Genomic DNA, 24060 nt, shown 5'->3' with positions numbered 1-24060 from the left:
GTTTCAGCTTTTCAATTATACCAAAAAATACTACAAAATGGCCAAATGATTGTCTTCATAAAATGTTTCTAAAAATATATATTTTTTCACAATGACAAAGAAGTAATAAACTTCACAGTGGTTTAACAGCGACACGTTGCACAGCTTTTGCCCAAGCAGGTTAAAAATGAATTGTTAGCCAGTATTTGATATTTCTCCAAAATGTACTGCTTGGAAAACATAAAATCCCTGAAGCTTGCTAACAGTGATGAGCACCAGGACTGAACTCTCTTTATTGTGGCACAAACTAATGCAAAAGAAAAGAGACACTTCCCTTGAGAAATGCTGTACAGAAGGATAATTCTCCCATCCCTGAAAGGTACCCTCAGATCCCAGCGACTTCAGTGACTACATTCCAACAGAACACCCCCGAGCCCACAGAAAACTGTCAGAACTGGCAGCTGTACCTAGAGCTGAAATCCTACCATCTTTGAAACCAAGAAGAAAAGCACTTTGTAGCTGATATTGGCCACAGAGTTAGGTCCTAAACAACAGGCTTCAGTGTGCACAAAGGAGCAGCGCAGGGCTCTGCTCTCACTATCAATCAGCCTCATGCTCCAGGTCGAAGGAAACCTGCTGTGCATGCAGACTGTCCAGCTACAGGGTTGGTAGCCAGGGGGGTTGGGCCATCAGCTCAGGAAAACGTGGCTGCTACTTGTCTTGGGGCGTCAGCAGAGTAAATTAGCTCCTGCAACAAAGTCTAAACAAAATCTGCTTCTCATGTACGTTATCCACAGTATTTCCCACCTTCAGAAGTAGCTCAGGTGGCAGCACTAACACACCCTGAAATGAGCCGTTCTTGCCATGCTGCTCCATGCAAAACGCAGCAGAACTTGGTGACAATGTAAAGTGAATGCATTTGGAAGGAAAGAGTTATTGCATGGTACCCTCCTGCCAACCTAGAAATACTCTACAGATACTCCAGAGGCTAAAGTACCAACAGCCTCTTTTTCCATAAGAAGGAGGCTTCTAAATTCCTCACGTCCTCCTCCCAAGGGAAGGACTGTCATATGGACAAGTGATACAGTCAACTGCAGCAGGAAAGCTTTTCCCAGCAATTAGTTTCACAGTTCTCTAATCACCACAGCCTTTCTGTCTTCTCCTTTTTACTCTATCTGTTTAACTCCTTCCATGTGCAGAGGTTTTAGTAATTCAGGGTTTAGAGATTTCAACACATTTCCAGTAGGAGAGTCAGCTCCCACCTTCCAGCTGGGCAGGCAAGGGTTGCTTGTATTTACAGACACAGTGAAGCAACATTATTTTATCACAGTAAAATACCACATCTGACAAACTTTCATGGTTGATGTACAGACAGTACGTTAGAGTTATCTGAACCACCCAGTAATTCCCTACACTACAAAATCCTTTTAGGGGGCACCTTACCAGGAATGTTTGAAGATCGTATGGGCAGGCACAGAGGGATAAAGTGTTCATGGTGACAGACTTCTTGGAGAAAGTCAAATTTGAACTGATGTAAAGTCTGAAAATCGTAACAGGTAATAGCTCAGTTTACAGTAGAAGAAAGAAAACAGTAAGATAGAGCTGCTCTATTTATCTCTAACTGACATCCAATGATGCAACCTTATGGCTGGTTATGTTAAGCTACATGAATAACATTTGGTTTTCTTCTGTTATCAAAGGAACTTGTTGCACTCCAATCTTTACTGCATTCTTCAAATATGATTTTGTATTGAAGATGTACTGATAAATAAAAGCTTGATCCTCTACTGAGTAGAGGGTTTTCCTTGAAACATTTTATGGCACTATAGTACATCAGGAATACAGCTGTCCATGGAATTCAGGGTCTAACGGCAATTAAAGAAAGGAAGCACTTGAAGTACGTTTTCCAAGAAGAACTGAGTCTTTTTGAATGAATACCACAGTGAATTGAGTTCTAGGGAGATATTTATTCACAATTAGAATAAACGGAGACTGCAGTGTTATATATTGACACATGCACAGACTATTTATTCAGGCAGCAACAAATGCTGTTAAATTTCCTGAAAAGAGAGGCCAGATTATAGTATAGCCTTGTTGTAAAATAAACAATCCAGTTGAAGAAGGGCCATATACAAACGAACCCTGCAGGAAATTTTAACGCCTGACTCTTGCTTAGGTGTCTGACTGAAAATGAAGCCAATCCAAGACAGAGATTTCTGACCTCAGGGAAAGGCCTGTGATTTTACTTTATGGCTATTGTTTGTGTGTGATGCAAGCCTGTTCCAGCAGCACATCTGCATCGAATTCACAGTGATTTTCCTTCATGTGTCCCAGCAGATGGCTTTGGAAAGAAGCTGGGTGGCTGGCAATGTGTACATATTTACAGTTAAGGAGGCTGAATGCATTTAGATTTAGTGAATTTTGAAATACGGAAGTAATTTTCAGATTATATAATATTGCTCACAGAATTATAGGCTCCAGGTTACAACACTACTACCAAGAGACACCATCCATCTTCTCCAGAGATGATGTGAGAAATCTGTGTACAGCACGATATTTTGATTTACTAAGTGAAACAGATTGGAGTAATTCTCATTCATTACTTAAAAATACCCAGATCACCACTGAAGAGTTACAAAAAGTTAATGAACAAAAGTTTTGTAAGCTTTCTGGGAGAGATGAGTCACACAGATTGCGCATCCCGAATACATCCTGTTATCTGTTGTTTTAACAATGTGGTGAGATAGTTCACATACATGGCTGGAATAGGAGAAAGATATGTGACTTCTCTCACGGATTAAAAATGAAGGAATCGAGCTGAAAAATTTGGGACCTCCTGTAGTTTGACATTTACTATCCAAATTACATCACTGAGTATTATAGATGTTATAGAAGAAATTCATACTACGTGGAATTTCCTCATAGCAAGTGCAAAGTAATTTGGAGCTCACTGGCTTACTTGTGTTCTAAGCAAGGTACCATACAGTCAAATTTACACAATGGTAGTTTGTTCATATGCTCTTACTTTAATGCCCTCAAATAAAATTACTCTCAGATGTTACTAATATTTGTGGACCAAATCCCAAGCATATCCTCCCAAGAATCAAAGCTTAAATTCCAAGAATGGGTCGGCCTCTTTCATGTTTTACATGTTTTAGCAGCGCTCAGTGAGTAGTTGTTTGGACACAGCTCTTTACTTTCAGGAAGGAGAATAGATGGCCCCAAAGCAACCATAACAAAAAAAGCCCCACATTATGTTTGTTAATATTACTCACAGACTGGTAATTGCTAACAATACTTTACATGTAGCCAAGGTTTACACGAAATCTTTGTTAATACTTCATCTGTAAGGGAAAAGTGTACTTAAATGCACATCTGTTGATTTTTTTTTAATTTTTTTTTATTTTTATTTTTATTATTTTTTTTTTTTTGCATCTAAAGAATTTCCAGAAATGGTCATAAAAGTAATTTTCATGTTTGACCAGGAGTTCATCTGTAGGAGAACCCTTGTAAAATTAAGGTTTTAATGACTGAGTTCTGAGGATGGCAAAGCAATGGAATGCATTACGAATGCTTTTAAAATGAAATCATTCTCTATTAGTGAGTCACTTAGAAACTAACATCAAAACTATACCTTGCTATCTCCTGTTCCAAACATACTTATATAGTTGTTGACCATCTTGAACACAAATCCACGATCCATAAATGTAAAGCAGCGCTAAGAAAAGAGGAAAGAATATTATTTTATTGCTAAAAAAGCAGTACTTGACTTCATCAACCTCGCTTTTTGTCTTGCATCATCTGTAAACCTGCATCATTTGGGCAGGTGAAATCAGTAATAACAGGGGAAAGAACACTGGAAACTGATGAAAATCACCTCTTCCTCCCCGCAAATAATTACGCATTGATCACACTGTCCCTGTACCTATGTAATTGTTTCTGGCAGACCAGATTTGAAAAGAAATTAGAACAGAAACATATGCCTTATTGCATAACACAATACTATCATCTTCTCAGTTCAGATGAACAGTACAAAAATAACACACAAAACTGCAGCAACACAGATGTAACACCTCACAATACTGACTAAGCTTCTCCATCTATGCTTTTGCCTCAAACCAACATCATCTTCCAAGTGATATAAAGCCACAAATAGATGCAGCTATATATGCAGATAAGTGTGTAAACAGCTATTTGGACATCCATATTAAACAAGCAACAGAAGCCAATGTAATAGCAATTCCTATCTATTCTCAATTCTATTATTAATTTTATTTAGGTGCGAGTGTAGAGAAACCCACCTTCAGTTTGTGGTTGGTTTCCTTCTAACCTCACAGGAGCATTTACTGCTGGAATACAGCTTCCTCCTAATGCTGAGCTTCAATTCGTCATAAAAGATTTCGGCCTGGATTTCAGTGTATACTAATACAGCATTCCATATGCTAGGAGAAGGGTAGTTCCCTCCAACAGAAAGTTTAGGGGGAAATCACCAGATAAGCAGCTTCACACGCTACTTAGATAAATAGCTGGACACACCGCTTACTGAATGACAATTTTCCAATGCTTCACAACTAATTTGATGTTGGGAACTAAATATGACTGAGAAATACTAGGACAAAAAGAAAAAAACACAACCCACTTTATGACTTCTCCAACTCGCATATGAATTTGTTTATATCTAGTAAACAAAGGGATATTAAGAAAAAGGACATAAAGAGATAGGCTACAGTATTCCATACAATATTTGCACTTTGCTTATTCTGATTTGTAAAAGCTGCCTACTGTGTTTGTGATTAGGAAAAGTTTATCCACTCAGTCATTCAGAGCTCCAGTATTTAAGGAAAAAATACCGGTTCAGTGGGAAATATATATATATATATATATATATATCCAAATATAAATATATATATATATATATATTTTACCAAACTTTGTATTAATTTAAATATAACATAAGAATCTGTAGAATTCGCAAACTTGACTCTTAGGGAATAGATACAAATCCATCAAAACTGTTTTAAAACAGAATTAGAAAAAGCTTTTGCATTGTCAAAGACCCAAGGGAATAGAAAAACTGAACTATAATTCAATACTAAACTTGGAAATTGAACCACCACTCACTCAAAATTGCTTTTTCCCTTCAACTAGAGCAGAATAGCCTCAATCTTCCATTAAGTGTGGGCAATTAAGTGTAATGACAGAATATATACCTTGAGAAACCTGGCAGTGCTGTAGTTTGCATTCCTAGTTTCTTCAAGAGCTTCTTTGTACTTCCAAACAACATGGTCTGCCATGACCATCACAAGTGTATCCAGCTCAGTTTGAAATGACTCTGGAAACCTCTGAGTTCGAGAAACCTAAGCAGTAAATAGATCGTCACTTGAGACTATGTAACACTGCATATTAAACCTGAAATCATGTTTGGATCAAGAGTGAAGACAATGAAAAGCACAGATAATTCAATAGAAAATATGTAAGTATTTCTAGATTTTCATGAATCTTGTCCACAGAAAAGTGGGAAAAGCTATCTTCAGATGCCAGCACATGTACGCTTAAAGTACCCTTGAGAATTAGGCAGAAAGGAGGCCAGGAAGAAAAATGAACTTGTCTCCAGCTATTACAGGTTTTCTCAAAATTTTGTTTCAAGATCACCTATCTGCCATCTAGTTATCCTCTGCCAGGAAAAATTATAGAATTCTCATTCCATTCTAATCCATCTGTTACAAAGATGATGCAACTGTATTTTGGCTGACTAGTTCTGTACAAGCAATAATAGGTTTGAGCCCAGTAGGTCAGAGTTTTTGTGGGTAAAAACAGTATTTTAAGATGTGTAACAACTTTTTGGTTTTTTGTGCACTCAAGAAGAAATCTCCAAATACATTTATTTCACATGATTCTGCATTTTATATTTTCCCTTAGAACCTGATCACCTTGTTAATTATGAGCAACATATATGCTTACCTTTGTTTTCTTTGTATCAACCAAGTACTGTGCCATTGATTTTAACATGATTGCAAAGAAGAACCAGGAGTGCTGTTCAAAAGAAGGAAAAAAGAGATTAGGAAATATGATTATCTGACAAAGATTTTATGAGGCCAATTCCATTCTTTAGAGATGGAATGCATTTCTCAGTAAAGCACACTGTTAAACTCTCCATGACAAATAAGTGAAAGAGCAAGAGTACTGTGTACTTTAGTAACTGTAGCTTCATTAATGGGGCTTACACATGTATCAATTTCTTAGATCTTGCTTATGGGAGGAACTCAATACTTTTTATTTTGGTAACCACCCAAAAACAGCAGCTCAAATCAGATGTAAATGTCCTACTAACACATGACTATTCTCTGTGCAACAACTTCTAAAATAAAGATTAAACCAAAATATCCTAAGTGCTAATGTCATATGTGCAGTTAATTAGGTTTCCCATACAGACTTAGTAAGAGAAAGGAGGCATTTTTATGCAAACCAAGGACTCTGAGAAATGAATTATCTTAAGAAGTTGTAACTGTTGCAAGTCTGTTCTGCTGAATCAGTTCAGGTTGGATTTATGCAAAGCTCATACAGGAAAAGAAGACAAAAAAAAAAAAAAAAGAAGGGAAAAAGATGTCACAAGTAAGCTTCAGGCTGAAAAGCAGTTGTAAAATTACAAATGCTAATTCAGCATCATTCACCTTTAAAACCTGTTTCACGGTTGCTTGGTCATTTAACTTCAGAAGACCAGTCATATTCTTGGCCAGCTCCTCATGAATAGTCCTTTCCTCAAATGATTTGGTTCTGAACACATACTGAAGAATGAAAAAAAAGTCAAAATAGTACTGAAACAAACACAAAAAGTAGGTGAAGATAAATTATTGACCATAAACAGCTGACAATTTTTGCCTTCTAAAACATCTTGACTGAAAAATACGTTCACACAATCTTTAATGCCCTTAGCAGTAATGGTACAAATCTACTCCCTACAAAGTCTGAGTTTTAAGCGGAACTTGACACTGATTTCAACTCAGTGCTAAAAATCATTGCCACAACATATTTTTTCCTCCAGTAGGGCATACGATCCTCGTAACTCTAAAATGCCTTTCAAGCCATTCCACCAGGGAAGCAAAGAATAGGCAATTAGAAGGAGAAAGGAGGGTTTTTCACCCACCTAGGCAAGGCCACCTTTCACTTCCTCCTTTCTTCCAATGGCAACTGTTAGAGTAAGTAGCAACTCTTCATCCTGAAATGTGTAAAGCACCCACTAGAACTGATAGAAGGGAAACTAAACCCCATCAGGCCCTAAACATAGGAATTTAACTATCAAACTGCCCAGAACTAATAGATCTATTATTGAGGTTCATTTAATATTTTATTCAGATAATAATTTGGTACTGTGATCAATTACGGCTTCCCAAAAACAAGAGTGCTGCAACCACTTCAGTTAGGAAGAAACGTTATTTCAGTACAAGCAGAAAGAGTGTAAAAGAAAGAACTATCCCTTGAAAATATCTTATTACTATTCAGTTTTATTTCCAGAGCAGATGCAATAAGCTTCTCCCTATGCCATTTGACACTTCTGGGTCCTCTTAGTTAAGTGAGAGTAATTTCACATTATTACAGTATCTGAGTGACTCACAATTCTGAATTTACTTATTTGCAAAATAAAAGTAGGTATTATTCATTTCCTTACAGATAGATAAAAGAGATTAACAGTTATTAACTTTTGGCTGCTGCTAGAAATGGGAAACAAGCTAAATGGACTTTTGGTATAGCCTGATTAATCACCTGCTATTTCAAAGATATTTAATCACAATAGGTGTCTAATGCAAATCTCAAAAGTTATCAAGCAGATGTTAATACCCACTGAATTAACTATATTTATATGTTACAAACATTATTACTTTCACAGCCTCAACTGTTCTGCTGAACTTCAACAGAATTCCTCTGGGTTTCAGTTCTGGTACCTGAGATTAGAATTTGACTAAGGTGCTCAGATGCTTCACCCGTAAAACGCACCTCCATGAAGTATGAAAGTAAACCCACACCTTGGAGACATCAACTAACAGTTCTCAGTACTGAAACCAAGATTGAAGCACTGAATGGAGAGTCCCTACTGCATACGGTGCACTTAGGGCATGGAGGGGCAGGGTAATTTTTCCAAGGTGGCACAAAACACTTATGATAGGACTGGAATTCACTCTTCGAAGACCTCCTCGAAGTCTTGTCTTAGTTCCTCATTGCTGAGCCACCTAGCCTGCCAGTGGCAGAAAGGTGTAATGCTAACGCAGAGAAAGCTACAGAGAAGTACAACTAAGGGTAGACGAGAAGAAAAAAAACCACAAATCAAGACAAAATAGCTACATAAAATTACTTAAGTTTAGCAGCATTCATACCGTCACATAGGAATTGATGCAGTTGTCTAGCTGTTCTTCATGGCATTTAGCAACAATATTAGTAAGAACCCTGGAAAATAAACAAAAACCAAAAATACAAATTGAACTTTTGTGTCACAAGGCAGAGAAGGGTCATTTAACAAATCACTTTATTGTGTTATCAAGACCCAGTTTGAAACAGTCCTGCAGTGTCTGTGCACAGCCACAGCCCAAGTGTCTGAGCAGGCAGAGCTCTCATTTCTGTGCAGCAGGGAGAGGATGGGCATTCATGGCATTTGAAGATGCTTTGAGCTTCTGTGAAACACCCTGGTGATCATTAACATGGAAGAGAATTCCTCAGGTCATGCAAACACCAAACTTAAGCCTGTGCTTCTGTTAACAGCAGATGTAGAAGTATTTGAGATCAAGTGTTTCAGGAAGGTTATCTCTTAAATGTTTATGTGGGTCATTTTGCCTGACACCATCTTGTTTCAGAAAACACGTGAAGTTACCTTCAACTTAACCATATCATTTCTTCATTTAGGACTTTGTTTATTTTTCTTTTGTTTCAAATTTAAGATATTTTACATAGAAAACATCCTGAAATTTCATAATCTTAGCTTTATGTTAAAAGAACATAAATACAAAAACTTGGTAGACCGTATCTCAAATTCAAGGGCACTCATAATGATAGCACAACTGAAATGGATTATTAATACATAGAGACACCAACAGATACATGCCAGACTCTGGTCCACATACAAGCAGCTGTTTCTAATAGATGGGTGATCTAAGTAATTCTTATTGCAATCAAAAGCTTTGTAATTCTTTTAAGGTCATGTTTTTCACATATATCTAATTTCTTTTTGTAGAAGTAGTAAAACTTTCAGCAAGATACAAATTCTATGATGAAGTTAGTTGTGTCCATTGTGATCCTTCAGCCTTTACACTGAATTGAAAATGAAATAAGCTCTGGCAAAGATAAGACAGAGAAATGATGCCACGTCTGGGCATCTGGACAAGTAAGTAATCGTGAGAGAGTATGAAAGGCATAATGTTTTCTCCCAACACATAAGCAATTCTAAGCTTTCATTCTGTTGTTGTTGCTTTTAATAAGTTCAACATAATCTGCTCCAAGCTATTCAGAACAAAATACAATGTGTGTATATATAGGACACATCAATGAATAACGCACACAGCAGATGAGCAAATTCTTGTTGACATCAACAGTATTAGCACAAAAGCCACCACAAACTAGAAAAAACTGAGCATTCTTCCTTTTTTCTGTAACCAGGTGCGTTCTGATGCATGAAAAAAAAAAAAAAAAAAAAAGCATCTTCCTATTTTCCATCTAATCATTAAGTCTAATTTTTAAACAACTGCTTCTTCTGTTGTATTAATTTTCCTGTTGGTCAACTGATACTTCAATTCTAGCCAAGGTAAGGATTTTTCATTCTCCCTAACTGGTCTTAACACTAGTAGATTTGCTGGCTGTGAAGGATTCCAGGACAAAAGGCCAATTGTCTCTTTTCCTCGGAAAACTGCATGTAGTCATGAAATCACAGATTTCGAGGCATGTTTCCTAGCACCTAGATGTGGCAGGACTTTGTTCTGCAAGATGCCATGAACCTTTGATAAAGTATACTAAAACTCTATTTTCCCAAGGCTAAGATGAGGAATTTAGCTTCCTCATTTAAGTTTTCCTAGTTAATCCTTCTTCAGAAATGAATCCTGGAAAATAACTGGAGAAAGAAAATGTACTGACAGCAGTTGAGTATAACAGGGTTGTTGAGGGCTGAGAGTTGTCATTTTTTCCTACTAGCTATAGTCACAGTTTTTAGCTCCTGGCAGAAGTGCACCAGAAACACCCCTATAGCCAAAAGAAAACGCAGTGCCACTTTCTGCCCTCCTGCAGAGAAGAATAATAATCTTTCCAGTATTTTTTTTTTCCTGCTGCACTGATCAACAGCATCAATAAAAACAATTTCATTATGTGAGGGATGAGAAGCTCGGAAAATCATTCCAGCTGTTTGCTAGCTCACCAGAAAATGCTGCCCATGGCTTTCCAATTATTGCTGATATATATTTCTAATTAGAAAATGCCCTAGAAAAGCATAACTTGAATGCTTGACTCTTTGTTGGCTGTTGCAAGATGCTAAGTTCTTTCTATGCTGAATTCCACATCCTCACATTCAAATATAAATAAAAATTGATATTCAGGTTCATTAAGAAGTAATTAGCTCCTCAAGAATGAGACCTTTAACTGTCATTGCCTGTGGGTACAGGGACACATTCACCATGATCAGTGGTCTCTTTGTTGGTACCAGAGCCAACCACATGATGCCATGTGCTCTTGCATGAATTACTTGCAGAACCTTGTGTTAAGGGGAAGCAGGCATTCTCACTTATTGAAGTGTAAACACCGTAGTCAGCCTTCATGAGAGCAGCTATTTTTGGACAAACATGTACAGTTATGTCCTTTATATGAAACCTACTCAGATACCTGGTCACAGCTGTTGCAACTTCATCATCACTGTTTTGCACCAAAACCCAGAAGAGTTGATTCAGGACTATGGGAAGAAAGTTCATAATTACATGGATCTTCTCTATCCTCATCAAATTCTGTAACGGACATGAGAAAGAAAATTAAGAGATTTCCAAAACAAAAGCTAGTTATTTCCTCTCCTGTTTCAGCATGTGGAAGGCAGAACGGCTACTGTGATAGGAAATGGACAGCAAAGTGGAGGACTATTTCCTGATGCAGTTTGTTTTAAACATGAGTTGTTTTGAATAATCCATGAAACTATAGGTATTGTCCACATCTCAGAATTCCAATCTTTTGCTCTATCCTGATTAAAATACAAAGAAACAAAAAACCTGAGCCCAAAACCACAGCATTGAAAGAATGAACTATTTTTACAACACGCAAACATTTTTTGGTAAAATCATTCTATATTTGAATCTGGTGAAACGTACTTGTGGCTAAACTAATCATGTGAAAAGCACACTGATCAAAATATTAACATCCTGGCTTTATTAGAATGACATTATATTACCTTCTCTGATCAAGGAAGATATTGAGCTCTTAATTTAAAAATAAAATAAAATCCTTTAAATTCCTTCAATTTTTGCATTTCAGTCATTTCTAAATCTTTCCTAAATTTCTTCAAAGTTATTAATGATTTATAAATAAAAGAAAAATATCTCATGTAACATTATTCCTCAATTATATTGCATAATTAATCCCTTGTTACATACAACATTATCTCTATCTCCTAATAAAATCGATGAAATATTTTAAAAGGTAAGCTACAAGCAAATAAAACCCACTGAGATTCTGGTTATTCAGATAACTAGAAAGTAATGAAGCTTGGATTCCTGAACTTTGTCCAATATGCTTAACATTTACTCAAAAATTCACAAATAAGGTCTTCATTCAGTAGAGGTATAATCTACAATTAACTCACGCTTTCATTTTTGAAAGCATTCCTTAATCACTTTGTTAAATTAACTAGCACAAACTGTCAGTATTTAAAACCAAAGCAATCCTTTCAAATCACCCTTAAGGCCTTGCTCAGAGAACTGGGGCTGTAATTTATTGGAACATTTTGTTTGCTTATTATAGAAAATTCTCGAATATCATTATAAAATCTGCTCAAACATTAATGACAAATGAAACAGGAAAAGCACGTACACGATGGTCATGTCTAAACCCCCAAACAGCAATTAGATTTTACAGGCTGCCACAAGGAAAAATAATAAATACCAGCCACGTACAATCTTTTAGAGCTAATATAATGGTGCAACTAATGTCATAGCCATCCTTCAGTCTTCTCCTCGTCTTAAAGTTCAGTAAATAGAATGCAGAGTGCTAACTCATGAAGGAAGTGTTACAGTCCTACATTTACCCAATTCTCTTTTAAAACTGCTTGCTATACCTCTGCTACCTCACAGCTTTTGACCTCTACCAAATACAGACACATTTATCGTAGAATTTGAATCATTAAGGTTGGGAAAAGCCTCTAAGATCATCTAGTCCAACCGTATACCTACCACCAAAACATGTCTCTCAGTGGCACATCTACATGTTTCTTGAGCACCTCCAGCAATGGTGACACCACTACCTCCCTGAGCATCCTGTTCCAATGCCTCACCACTCTTTTGGAGAAGTTTTTCCTGATATCCAGCCTGAATCTCCCCTGGGACAACTTAAGGCCATTCCCCACTTTTCTGTTGCTATTACCTGGGAGCAGAGGCTGACCTCCACTTCACCACAATCTGCTCTACAACTCCCTGAAAGAGCTATAAGGTCTGCCCTGAGCCTCCTTTTCTCTAGACTGAACATCCCAGTTCCTTCAGCTGCTCACTATAAGACTTGAGCTCCGGACCCTTCACAGCTTCGTTGCCCTTCACTGGAATGCTCCAGGGATTCAATATCTTCCTTGTTGTGAGGGGCCTGCAAGTACTGAACACGGTACTTGAGGTGAAATGCTATTACTTGTTCATTTCATCTCCGCAGAAAGGATAGATTCTTACTGATTTCAGACCTTGGCAGGTAACTAGTACTCCTGATTTATACAAAGGCAAAGTACAATCCCCCCCCCTCCAAAAAAAGCCCTTTTAATTAGCAGTTTGCTGAGAAAAAAATCTTGAGACAAGTAGGAGGTAATACAAAACACAGTATATCTAAGGCAACAGAGGACGAGGGGGAATACCAGAAGCCAACAGGCCCCAGATCATTTATTTTGGACAGCCCTAGAGGAACAAAACAACACTCAACCATCTTTTAAAGGAAACTGAGGCTTTGCATAGGCTGGATTATCAAAACTGGGAATAAAACAGATGCACGTGTGCTCTAAATTGGAAAGGGAATGGGAGACATGTTTCTGACCAGCAGTACAGTTGCTGCACCAATGAAGCCTAACTGGAGTTGTCATGGACTCATTGCCTACTGCCAAATCTATGCCATGTTGAGAACTGTGCAGTGGTAGATCAGTTGAGATGAAGTCCTAATTACCATTTTATAACATAATTCTGTGCTGCAGGTTACTTTACCTTACAAGAACTTATGAAGTTTGAGGTAGGAGGCTGAGAGAAATCCTTCTCCCTTTCTTGGCACTGATAGAAAAAATTATTCAGGTACGGATCCTAAATGATAAACAAAAGTTCATGTTAATTCATGCTATAGAAAGGATTAGAATTCAACCCAATAAACTGGTTATAGAAATTTCCTGAAGACAACACTTGGTACCTAATGCCTTAAACGTAACTCCTTGGAAGATAGATCAAGTTATTTAGGTTAATCCACTGGCTACTATATATACCCTATTATATACAAAACATCTCTATGTCTTCTGTCCAATCTTTTCTTTTTGTGTTGTGAGTAATTAGTCTTCTTCTCACAATCCAGGGGATTTCAATGGCCAGAATTATTTTCCTAGCGCTCACAATTTCTGTTCTTCTTGTTAAACTGACATTTCATGACTCTTACTGTAGCATGACATTAAGTCATTTTTATTTTTTGTTAAAATGTGCATTCCATCATTGTCATCTTGCCATTCTATACTCAAGTAACCTTTAAACGTTAGAGAAACATATCATACAAGACTTGAGAGAAAGCATCTTTCAGACTTTCCATGATGCTTTTTACTTGTAAACAGAAAACAGAGCTAAGAGGAAATTCAGCTTACCTGAGTATTTACTGTTGATACAACAAAAGTAGACACTTTGAAAAGTGGCTTCCCACTATCTACCCATTTTACATCACAGCCGATCTGCTATTAAAATAAAACAAAAAACATATTTCGCACTATTTCCTATTCATTCAAGTCAGCACCTCTTTTTCACTGTATAGGTTTGCACATAAGCACATACAAACTGTGATAGCTATTTGTTTCCAAATAGCTTTCACAAATAGAGAACTAGTGCAACAAAAGCCAACTTTTCAGCAAGAGGCCATGAACATTGTAATTCAAGCGACCAGATCACTGCCCTACCCTGTCCTCATGATGATAGTAAAACAAACAAGAAGGCACAAATAACCCAAACTGGCAGGATCAGTGGGAAAGAGTGATATCACGCTGCAAAGCTGGAGAATGAATCACGATTGTGGATCAACTGGAGAATGAATGTCATATGGCCTGAGTTTGTCATTAAAGGTTCTTTCTGGAGTTTTGGAGATGTTAAGTATAATATTGTAGAAGAAAATTATAAAACGCACTTATTCCATATATGCTCTTGAGTCAGCATCATATGGCTCACAGCCCACTGTTACACACATTCATTTATATACTCAATGATACTATGCACATGAGCATTCCAAAATGGATGACTTTTAGATGAGTGTAAATGCAAACTTGATCTCACATAAAACGCTTGCAAGTTACTACTCTGTGCTACTTGAATATATGAAAGTATGAATTAATACCTTTCCACTAGTAGGTTCTTGAAGGCTTAAGTAATTGGGAGGCAAACTGCTTGCTACTGGCACGTTGTGTTCTTGGGAAGCAAGCTGAGCATCTTTCAACAACGGAAGCCATGCATATCCCACTGCACACAAGAACAAATTAATATGACACCTTGGAGAACAAGCTGCTCAAATTTAAAGGAAGACAATAACATCTAGACAGAAATTCTGAAATCCTTATTTGAATGTACACCATTTATATTTATAATTAAAAGTAATTCTGCTACAGGTACCTGGTGTTTCCAGAGCCTCTTTCTTTTTGGCATTAGCTTTTGCATTTATGTCACACGTGACATGATAAAATGAAAACAGAATGTGGTGTTTCTTATGGAGTTGAGTGGGAAGTTCAATTTTCACCTGAAATGTAAAACGTTACACCTCACTTTAGTTTAAATATCGATTAAACCAGGCATCAGACATGGTCTAAATGAATGACATCTCTCTACACAAAGATCTAAGTACAGTCTGCCTTTACTGACAATTGCTCATCTGTGTGGTGCTGTTGCTGCCTTTGTAATAGATATTTGACTATGGAAATTGCTAAGGAAAGTTATCTATCACTTTTAATTAAACAGCCTTTTTCTTCTCTGTCTTGTGGATGAGTATTTGCATTTTTGATGAGAGAACAGAAGACAAAAGAGCATAGAATTAAAGAGTTATAGACTCTGCTTACAAGTGCAGTTGTAAATAGCCATCACTGTTATCTTATTTTTAAGGCAGTCTAAATGGAAACTAAAATGAAATTTTGTTCAGCATAATGTCATGGCTTACACGAAAATCAACTTTTATTTAGGATTTCTGGTCCTTCTTAAATCCCATGTCATGTCATCCACAAATCCCTACAGATTTGAACTGACATATCATTAACCTACTGGAATAAATATACAAAGTAATCAAAACATGTTACCATAGGAACTAATGAAAAAGACACTTTGCCCTTCTAAACTGTGATAATGCTTATCCAAGCTGATGCTATGCTTAAAGTAAGGCTTAGAAATTGTTAGTAAATATTTGCAGCATTAAATCAGCTTATGGGTAAGAATCTAATACCATAAATATAGATACGAAATGGGCATTCAGATGTGGAGATAAAGACAAGTTTTTTTGATAACATTCTACATTATTTTCAAGACTGCTGTCAAGATTTGCTGTCGTTTCTAATACAAGTAACGCTTAGAATAGGTGTGTGTCTTCCAGCCATTTCATCTATTAAGGTCTGAGTTCAGTTCTTCATTTACACTGAAAGTGATTTGCCCAAAGCAAACGGCTCACTGAGATCACAGAGAAGCAAATTGTCAAATGTGTTATAACCCTTAACACTGCTTGCAAAGGAGTAGGATAAATGTAGTTCAAAAGCACTGAAAATCACTTTGATAGCAGGATCTGATGATGATCTTCAGGGTCCTTTCCAGCCTAAATTACTCTATAAAAATGCAAAAGTCCCACCCCAGCTCCTAAACACAAATTTTAAATTAATGCCTATATATATAGTTGCTGACCTTACCTCTATTTTAATGTTTGGAAGTTTTTCCAAGATCAAGTGGTTTGAAAAACACTGGTTAACTACTCTGCTGGGGCTGCTGGCCAGCATTATCACTACACAGAAACAGTAGGGAAAAATCCAGATAACACATAGGGCATTATCACACCATCAAATACACTGCTGACTGAAAGGGTGAATTTAAATTCATTTGCAGAAAGCTTGGAAATCGTAGTTGGTGTTGGTGAAATGTAAAAATGCATGGTAAAGATGGGCATCTAGCATTTGGCAAAGGCCAACATACAATCAGCATTCTAGAGCTGCATCTCCCAAAGCATGAGCTAAGCTACTTGCTGCAGCCACTACAAATCACTGTACATTCCGTTCAGATCACTGGATAAACAAAAATGCCCCAGTGCAGATCTTATGTGTCAGAGGGATTTGTTCTGACATTTCTTTCCATTCTTCATCATAACGTTTATTGTTTCCATCACATTCAGAGATGCATTGAATCCTTCCTGCTGTTCAGACAAGCACTTTAGAGAGTAGGCTGTTCCTAATCAACTCTACAGCATCTTAAACGTACTCAGAACATCTTATAAGAGGAAAGACTCACTGAGATATAACAGTTATGTAGATTGACATAAGAAAGTTGCATACATGTACAAAAGAAATTGTAACAGGTATTCTTTACACTTGTTCCTGTCTCATTAGCAAGCATTTTATGAGTAAAAAAGCAGACTGACCTCATCATAGAAATCTGGATTCTGGGAATGATGTAGCACAGCGGTGTAGGCTGCTGTTGTAAATAATGGTCCACCTGGTTTCCCATAAATGCGCTGAGAAAAGCAACATACTTTGATTACATTGTCAAATTGTGCTGATGAGGGCACTCTTAGTATATCTAATACACACCTGCATTAAAAGCAGTATCATGAAGGATTGATAATTGCTTACAATTTAATATTTTTAAACAAACTTCCAGTAATAGTTCATTGATCCATGAAAATTACCCTGAATTTTCTAAGCAATGCACTCCTTCAACTTCTTCCTTGCTGTTAATTATTCCATTTGCCTTCTGCAAAAAGCTTTACAAAAGCTACTTCATCTTTATGAGGTTCAATACACAACATAAAGCCTTTACTGACTTCTGTTAACAATCCCCTTGCTGGCACAGATCAGTCCAGAGGTTCTTGATGACAGCTTATTCATGCAGAATTCACACGACAACAATATTATGTTATAGAGCTTGGTCAATAGCAAAGTTCAGAATTAAGTTTAAAGTTTTCTAATTTCTTCCCTCATTTTTTCTTACGAAGCATCTTAAGCTCAGGAAGAAAATTCAGGTAAATAGTGAATTTTAGACCAAGCAAGTTTCACTGTAAAAACAGTAAGCTAAATTGTTCCAAATCAGTATAGTTCCCATTCCTGGGTTTTATAAGTAATGCTCTCAGAAATAATGCTCTCTGAATATATTTTGTGGTGGCTCACCTTCAGTGGCTTTGCTCCTTCTTCATCAGAGCTTTTAAATTCAATGCATACTGTTATATTCCGTGCCTGAAAAGGAAATGCATTAGCGCTCAGGTTAGGACTGGGATGGCCGTAAAAATGAAATCAGCTCTTTTCAAAAATCTAAGAAAAACATGCAAATTTGAAATGCCTTCCTGCCTTCCCTTCAGTGCTGTCAATCAAATGCAGAGAAGCAGATTAGAAAGTGACCAGCGCACAAATGCAATCAGTACTCAAGTTTCACTTAAAAAAGAAAATTCCAGATTCACTGCATCTGCATACATGATTTTATTAGAACACGTACCTTCTGAAGACTGCGAAAAAACTATTACCTCATTCTCACTAGTCCATGAATTAGTGATAAAACTTAAAACTAATACACAAATTTATTTCATTACATTTGTAGCAAAGTTTTATGACCGCAAAGGTCAAAAATGTCAGTGATTTGCATCACCATTTCCCTCTCCTTTCAATAAGTACTCCATCATTCCAATAACAGAGCTTGTGTAATACATACCTATTCAATATTGGCCTGCATTGGTCATCACATACTGTACCTTATTGAAATGTTTTTGGCTATCATACTTGAGGTGTTTTGGGTATATATATATTTGGTTCTTGTAAACTCTGTAAGGTCGAGAATATTTTGTTGATTCCTGTACAAACTCCTCAACTTCCACTGTGGGCTGATGTTCCTTTATGTCATTAAATGGCTTGATTGGTATGAAAGATGAAGTTACACAATCTTCAAAAGAGCAGAAAAGAAAAACATCCCTTATGACCTTTTTTATACAGTCTTACTAAGAATAAGCACTATTGAGATGCAGTGGGTCAAATTTCTCTGTAACATGCATTCACATAAATCCAGAATTACATACATCAACCTTAAGCACTTTATCTCACTGAAGTTAAACAGTGCAGCACTGAAAAACTTTTGACATTCACAGTATTTGAAGGTGTTTGATGGCATAACAACCATTGGTACGCTGACAGTTTCAATGAAATAAGTGAGGAATATCTGATGCAGTTTCTAATTAATTTTACAGTCCAATATCTCATTTAATCCTTTCTATCATCTAATAACACAGTAAACAAAATGAAGAAACAAGCAGCACAGTACTAGATTAAATACACGGTGTAATTGGGATGACTGAAATCCAATTAAGAAACAGAAGATGAAAACAAAAGCTGTCACCCAGACAACAGGGAGAGATACTCTGTATATCTGCACCACTGAATCAGTGAGACATGCAATCTCAGCATGAAAAACACGAGGACTGTTTGCATAAAAGCACTTGAGAAGATTTGGGTCATCAACTTAGGGGTGTCCTGAATTATTTTTGGGAACAGCAATTTGAAGGTTCTGTGTAAGAATTCTTTCCTTAAACCCAACAGTGACCCACTAGAAAATCCCACCAATCTGTGGGGAGGAAACTGAAAGAAGCTGGTGATCCCTTGCATATAAATATTCCCATAAAAACATGCTGCAAGGCCATCAGCCACTCTCCATAATTGTCCTTTGCACAGACGGAACCTCCCAGTTCTGGGTTTAAGGTTATTTTGGGGGGGAAAGCAGGGGACATGGCTGCTGCCCTCCTGACAGTTTCAGAGTTCTGTCAACAGGCATGGACCAGGCATCATTGATGCTTTCTTTCTTTCCCCTTCCTAAAACTAAACGATTTTAGCCTTCCCCCCCCCTCTTCTGCAGCAAAAAAGCAACAGATTTCTAGAAGCTTAAACGCAGACATCTCTTGATATATCCTCGTCTCTAGCTCTTATTGTCACTATCTCAAATAACATCTTACCAAAACAAAGATCTACTGCAATTGTCTAATACAAATTGATGTTAATACGAAGCAGAGCAGCGTCCATCCCCAGAGACACAATTGTACCAGCAGTTTCTTGACAACATCTGCATTCACCTTCCTTTGCTTTGGCTCTTCTTGGCAAAAAAGAGATTTTAACACAAAGCAAGACCTTTATTTTTAGAGGGAAGGAGGTGTTACAACAGAACTGGATGCAGCTGCTACAGGGGCTTCCTTCAGAGCTGACTAAAGTCAAATTTTCATCAAGATTTTAATTCTCTTTTAAAATCTTAAAATTTTAAAATTAAAATGTTAAAATCTCTTACAGCTTTTAATTTTTTTATAGCCTTACTGCAAGACATCCTCTTTGTGCCAAAGAAATGTGTAAGCTGTTACTGTTCAAGGGAATTTTCACTGACTTTCTGCATGTACTGAGCACCCCACTAGTGCGTACCTTTAGCATCCGACCTTCACTTGGCCACAGTGAACTGAGCCAGGTAATAATGAAAGATCCAAGCTGCTTTGGAACATTTGGCTTACTTTGTTAGTAAGTTTTTTGGTTTTTGTTTTTTTTTAATTCCAAATATAAAAATCTCTTTTTAAATGTTAGTAAAAGTTTCTTAAATCTAGTGCCACGTACAGATGGTATAAAATGTGTGATCATCACATATCTTAACATACACATACATAGATATTGTGACCACACAGACCACATTTTGTCTACATCCCAATCTGATCTCCATCTTGACACTGAGCAGTTGCTGTGCTTGTTCTGAACTAAATGAAAGTGACATAGATGTAATGATACCTGAACAACAGTGACAGTTACACTTAATTCAGAGGAACTGAGATGGTCCTGAGCTTTTTGCAACAGTGGGGGACAGAAATGTGTTGCTTGAAACAAAAACTAAAACAGGATTAAATTAGAAGCATCTGTACTAGGAGTTGCACTTTTGCCAGAGTTGCCTCTGAACAAAGTCCTTCATCTCATCTGCATTCTGGAAACCTGCTGGTAATCACATCCCACATGTGCTGATTCACAGAAGATACATGCATCAAAGGAAACATTGACAGTGCCAGGCTCTCAACATCTTGCTGAACAGAAGCCCAAGCCAATTCTTTGGCTGAAAGTCTTAGATATCAAAAAGTGACCCCTGCACTTACATCACATATGGAGACAGCAGGTTATGTTCTGTATCACGAAAGCATATTTGTGCAGGTGAAGGAGGAAAAGAATGGTGTAATTAAATGGAAAGAAAAAACAAAATCAGGCACATTCTCTTCCCAAACAACTGCATACATTTTTCTACACAGTGATGGATAGTTCTACCAGAATGGTCTCATTACCACAATTCAGGACAGAAAGCCTATGAGAATGTCCTATTTAATTATAATATTTAATCATAAAGTGGAATCATACTTGGATGCTCCAAAGGAACACAATCAACTGCAATCTCCAAGCTGCCAGGTATGGTCTGTATTTTGCTAATCTTCTCTGCTCTGCAATTACAGAAATGAGAACATTTTAGAAAATTAGAACAAGGGACATAAGACCCAAAATAGGAATTAAACCTAAATGAAAAAGAGACCTTGATTTAAGATATAAATATATAGTAAAAACCTTTAAAATAAACCTGTTGGTGGCCAGACTCAAAAGAAATGCAACAGGAGGGAAGAAATATTTTTTCTTTCTTGGCTTCACTCGTTCTCTACGCCTTCTCTTTGCAAGCGGTCACAGGTTACGGAAGAGAAAGAAACTGCTGAACTAACAATTATCCTTTCAAGAATTAACTTTTTCTTTTTTTTGTTTGAAATAAATGTTTTTTTAAAAGTAATTCTGTGACCACTGAGACATGAGGAGCTCACAGAATCATGGCTTCTGAAAAATGCTATGCCGAAAAGGGACTGAGACATATTCCTTGTGCCCAAGCAGCTTGAAACATGCCAAAACCATGATACTAAATTCCTTTTTATCTAGGATATGCATCAAACAGACAAGAAGAGCAGAGAATTCTTATTCAAATACCAAGAATGTAAACAAAGTTTACCAATTAGTAACAGTAAGGTAATCCAAGTGATTAAGGCATTGATCCAATTTCCCTAGTAGATACTCAATCTTTCTGTGATCTCACATAAATGGAATAGGAAAAATTTACTATATTATTTCTAGATGTTATTATTATTTCTTCTGGAGTACAGAAGAAATTTAAGCTTCAATTCTCATGTCATTCACGTAGTCTTTGCTGTAGAATTAGCAGGATCTACACCTATATGGAAGAATATCCAGCCACACTGCTATTCATTAATTTACACACTGTCAAGCACTTGGAAAAGCTTTTTCTTTCAAATGTTCTCTCTGCAGCTTGACACAGAGACTCAAACAAACCAAACCAGGAACAGAGAAACTATTAAAGAACACTTTTTCACAGTGCTATGTGTTTGATTTTGTTTGTTTTTATGATACTATCCTGTGCTGGTTCCTTTACCTGCATCTCCTCTGATGGAAGGGCAGAAGCTAATTTTAAAAATTACTATCTTTAGGTTACAGCAACATTTATTAATGTGTCAAATGACTTTCCAGGAAAACTAGAAAATCTAAAGCAGTCTTTGGCAGACACTGACTAATGTGAAAAACACCAATTTATAATATGGCTCCTTTGGCACATTGCACTAAACGATGAAAAAAAACCTGTGAAAAATAATTTTCACAGCTTTATAAAGCTTTTATACTTTCTCAAATAGAATTAAAAAGCACTCCTTACCTTCTGTATTCAGCTATTAGCTTAATCAAGTCTTCCATGGAAATCTTATTACTTTCTTGCCTGAACAAAGGTGAGAATCGTGAGTCTCTGTCAACATTTCCCTGATTATCTTTGAACACTGGTCTATAAAGAAAGAAAAGTAACATGTTTACAAACACATCAATTTGAATGCTTGGAATTGTCATGTCATCTTTTAATAAGGATATGACCTGAACTCTTCCACAGATTTAAGAACTTTCTGCAGAGCTTCACACACGAAAGCTTTTCAGAGGTGTACCTCTGCAGGAGCAGAGACAGTTCCAGTGTATTTACATACACTGCCCCAGTTCTGCAAAGAGTTAAGGATCTTACACTATGCAAACAGTCCCAAGTCACCTCAGATGTAGCCTGACTGTTGACATCTTAGAGTTCCTGCATTTTAGTGCTAGAACAGATAATCATCATCCAGCTCAGCATCCACTCATTTTTCCTCCCTTTATGTTTTGTTAAGTCTCAACGGAGAAAGCAGAAGTGTACTTCACCAGAGCCCGCTTCCTACTCCACCCTCCATTGATCCTTTTAATAAAAGAAATCACGGCAAAACATCAAATTGCAACCATTACATCTCATCACGTAAAGAAGCATGCGCTTATGCAAAACCAGGGTAGAGACCCCTAGAGAGTTTTCTCATGCATTAAATCTGTTCTGTGTCTTCCAGAAGCAAGACATCAACTCACCGTGCCTCAGCTTTCCTTCAAAAAACAGGCTTGTGGAACACTAACTAAATTTTTGGTGAACCAGTTACTAAGTGCCAAGTGAAATGGAAAGAAAGGATATGGTTTATAACTGGGAACAATAAGTATCAGCTATCGTGCACGCAGGAAAACATGCTCAGATATTTCCATTCCTGCTTGTTGACACTTGCAGGATTTAATTAAGACACTGCAATGCCCTTTGCACAGCCCCAAGGGTCACACACATTGGCTGGACTGGATAATGTAGCAGCTATCCAAATTAATGAACTTTGGATTCAACCGCTGTACGCTAAAACATTGCTTAACAAAAGTAAAATGTTCTTGACACTAAGTGCTGTTTTGTGAATCATTTGGCCAATCTTTCTTCTTTAATTTACTTCTCTGTTTCACTGCCAGGGAGAAGAGTAACTGATGCCAGCACAAATCGCTGCCAGATGCAAAATAATGGAGTAAACCCTTGGAAGAAGATCCCAAGAACGAGCACAAACACACCCTGGCTTTAATTAATTAACTGAAAAAAACACTACTATTTCATTTCCTTGTAACTGTAAAGAATAATAGGCCCTCTTCTATCAGATTTTTCCTTTCAGGATTTACAGGGAATAGAGTCCACACCAGCATCAAATATTTTAAGTTACTAGGAAGAAACCAGACCCAACTTCTGGCAGCCATCGCTTATTTTACAAATCCTATTAAACCATCGATGGAAAAAAAGACAAAAGATAAGATTAAATAACTATTACAGTACCGGTGACATTATGACGAGCTCAGCATTGTTTCCTCCTTCTCCAGACTACCAGAGAGGACCAGAACGTCGAGAAAGCATTTTAGCTGTGCCACTGGGCTCTGCACTGGGGTTGCTGAGCAAACTCAGCTTCTGTTGGAACCTATGAATAATTCCCATCCTGGTGCTCAGCACACTCGGTTAAAGAGGCACTTTGTGAACCAGGCTGGGGGCGTTCAGAGCGCACAGAACC

At 37.1% G+C, this 24060-nt stretch overlaps 1 protein-coding gene across 7 annotated transcripts in view; it reads right to left on the bottom strand.

Annotated features, from left to right (window-relative positions):
• The window catches only part of DOCK10 (dedicator of cytokinesis 10), a 136465-nt gene that overhangs the window by 29537 nt on the left and 82868 nt on the right, over positions 1–24060 (bottom strand). For all 7 annotated transcript variants that reach the window (XM_042820431.1, XM_042820427.1, XM_042820429.1 and 4 more), the window contains 16 exons: positions 22350–22472; positions 21008–21087; positions 18340–18527; positions 17765–17830; positions 17020–17112; positions 15027–15150; positions 14755–14876; positions 14018–14104; positions 13383–13475; positions 10831–10949; positions 8349–8418; positions 6651–6764; positions 5941–6012; positions 5190–5336; positions 3614–3697; positions 1423–1519 (listed from right to left, as the gene is read on the bottom strand). In XM_042820431.1, coding sequence (XP_042676365.1) covers positions 1423–1519; positions 3614–3697; positions 5190–5336; positions 5941–6012; positions 6651–6764; positions 8349–8418; positions 10831–10949; positions 13383–13475; positions 14018–14104; positions 14755–14876; positions 15027–15150; positions 17020–17112; positions 17765–17830; positions 18340–18527; positions 21008–21087; positions 22350–22472 — 1679 coding nt within the window. The remainder of the gene's footprint in view (positions 1–1422; positions 1520–3613; positions 3698–5189; positions 5337–5940; positions 6013–6650; positions 6765–8348; positions 8419–10830; positions 10950–13382; positions 13476–14017; positions 14105–14754; positions 14877–15026; positions 15151–17019; positions 17113–17764; positions 17831–18339; positions 18528–21007; positions 21088–22349; positions 22473–24060) is intronic.

Source organism: Centrocercus urophasianus, unplaced genomic scaffold (assembly GCF_019232065.1).
Source record: "Centrocercus urophasianus isolate 14NV4802_14NV808 unplaced genomic scaffold, USGS_Curo_1.0 seq_19, whole genome shotgun sequence".
Taxonomy (NCBI): Eukaryota; Metazoa; Chordata; class Aves; order Galliformes; family Phasianidae; genus Centrocercus; species Centrocercus urophasianus.
Note: the sequence above shows the minus strand (reverse complement) of the source record. Positions and strands in the feature narration are given on the sequence as shown.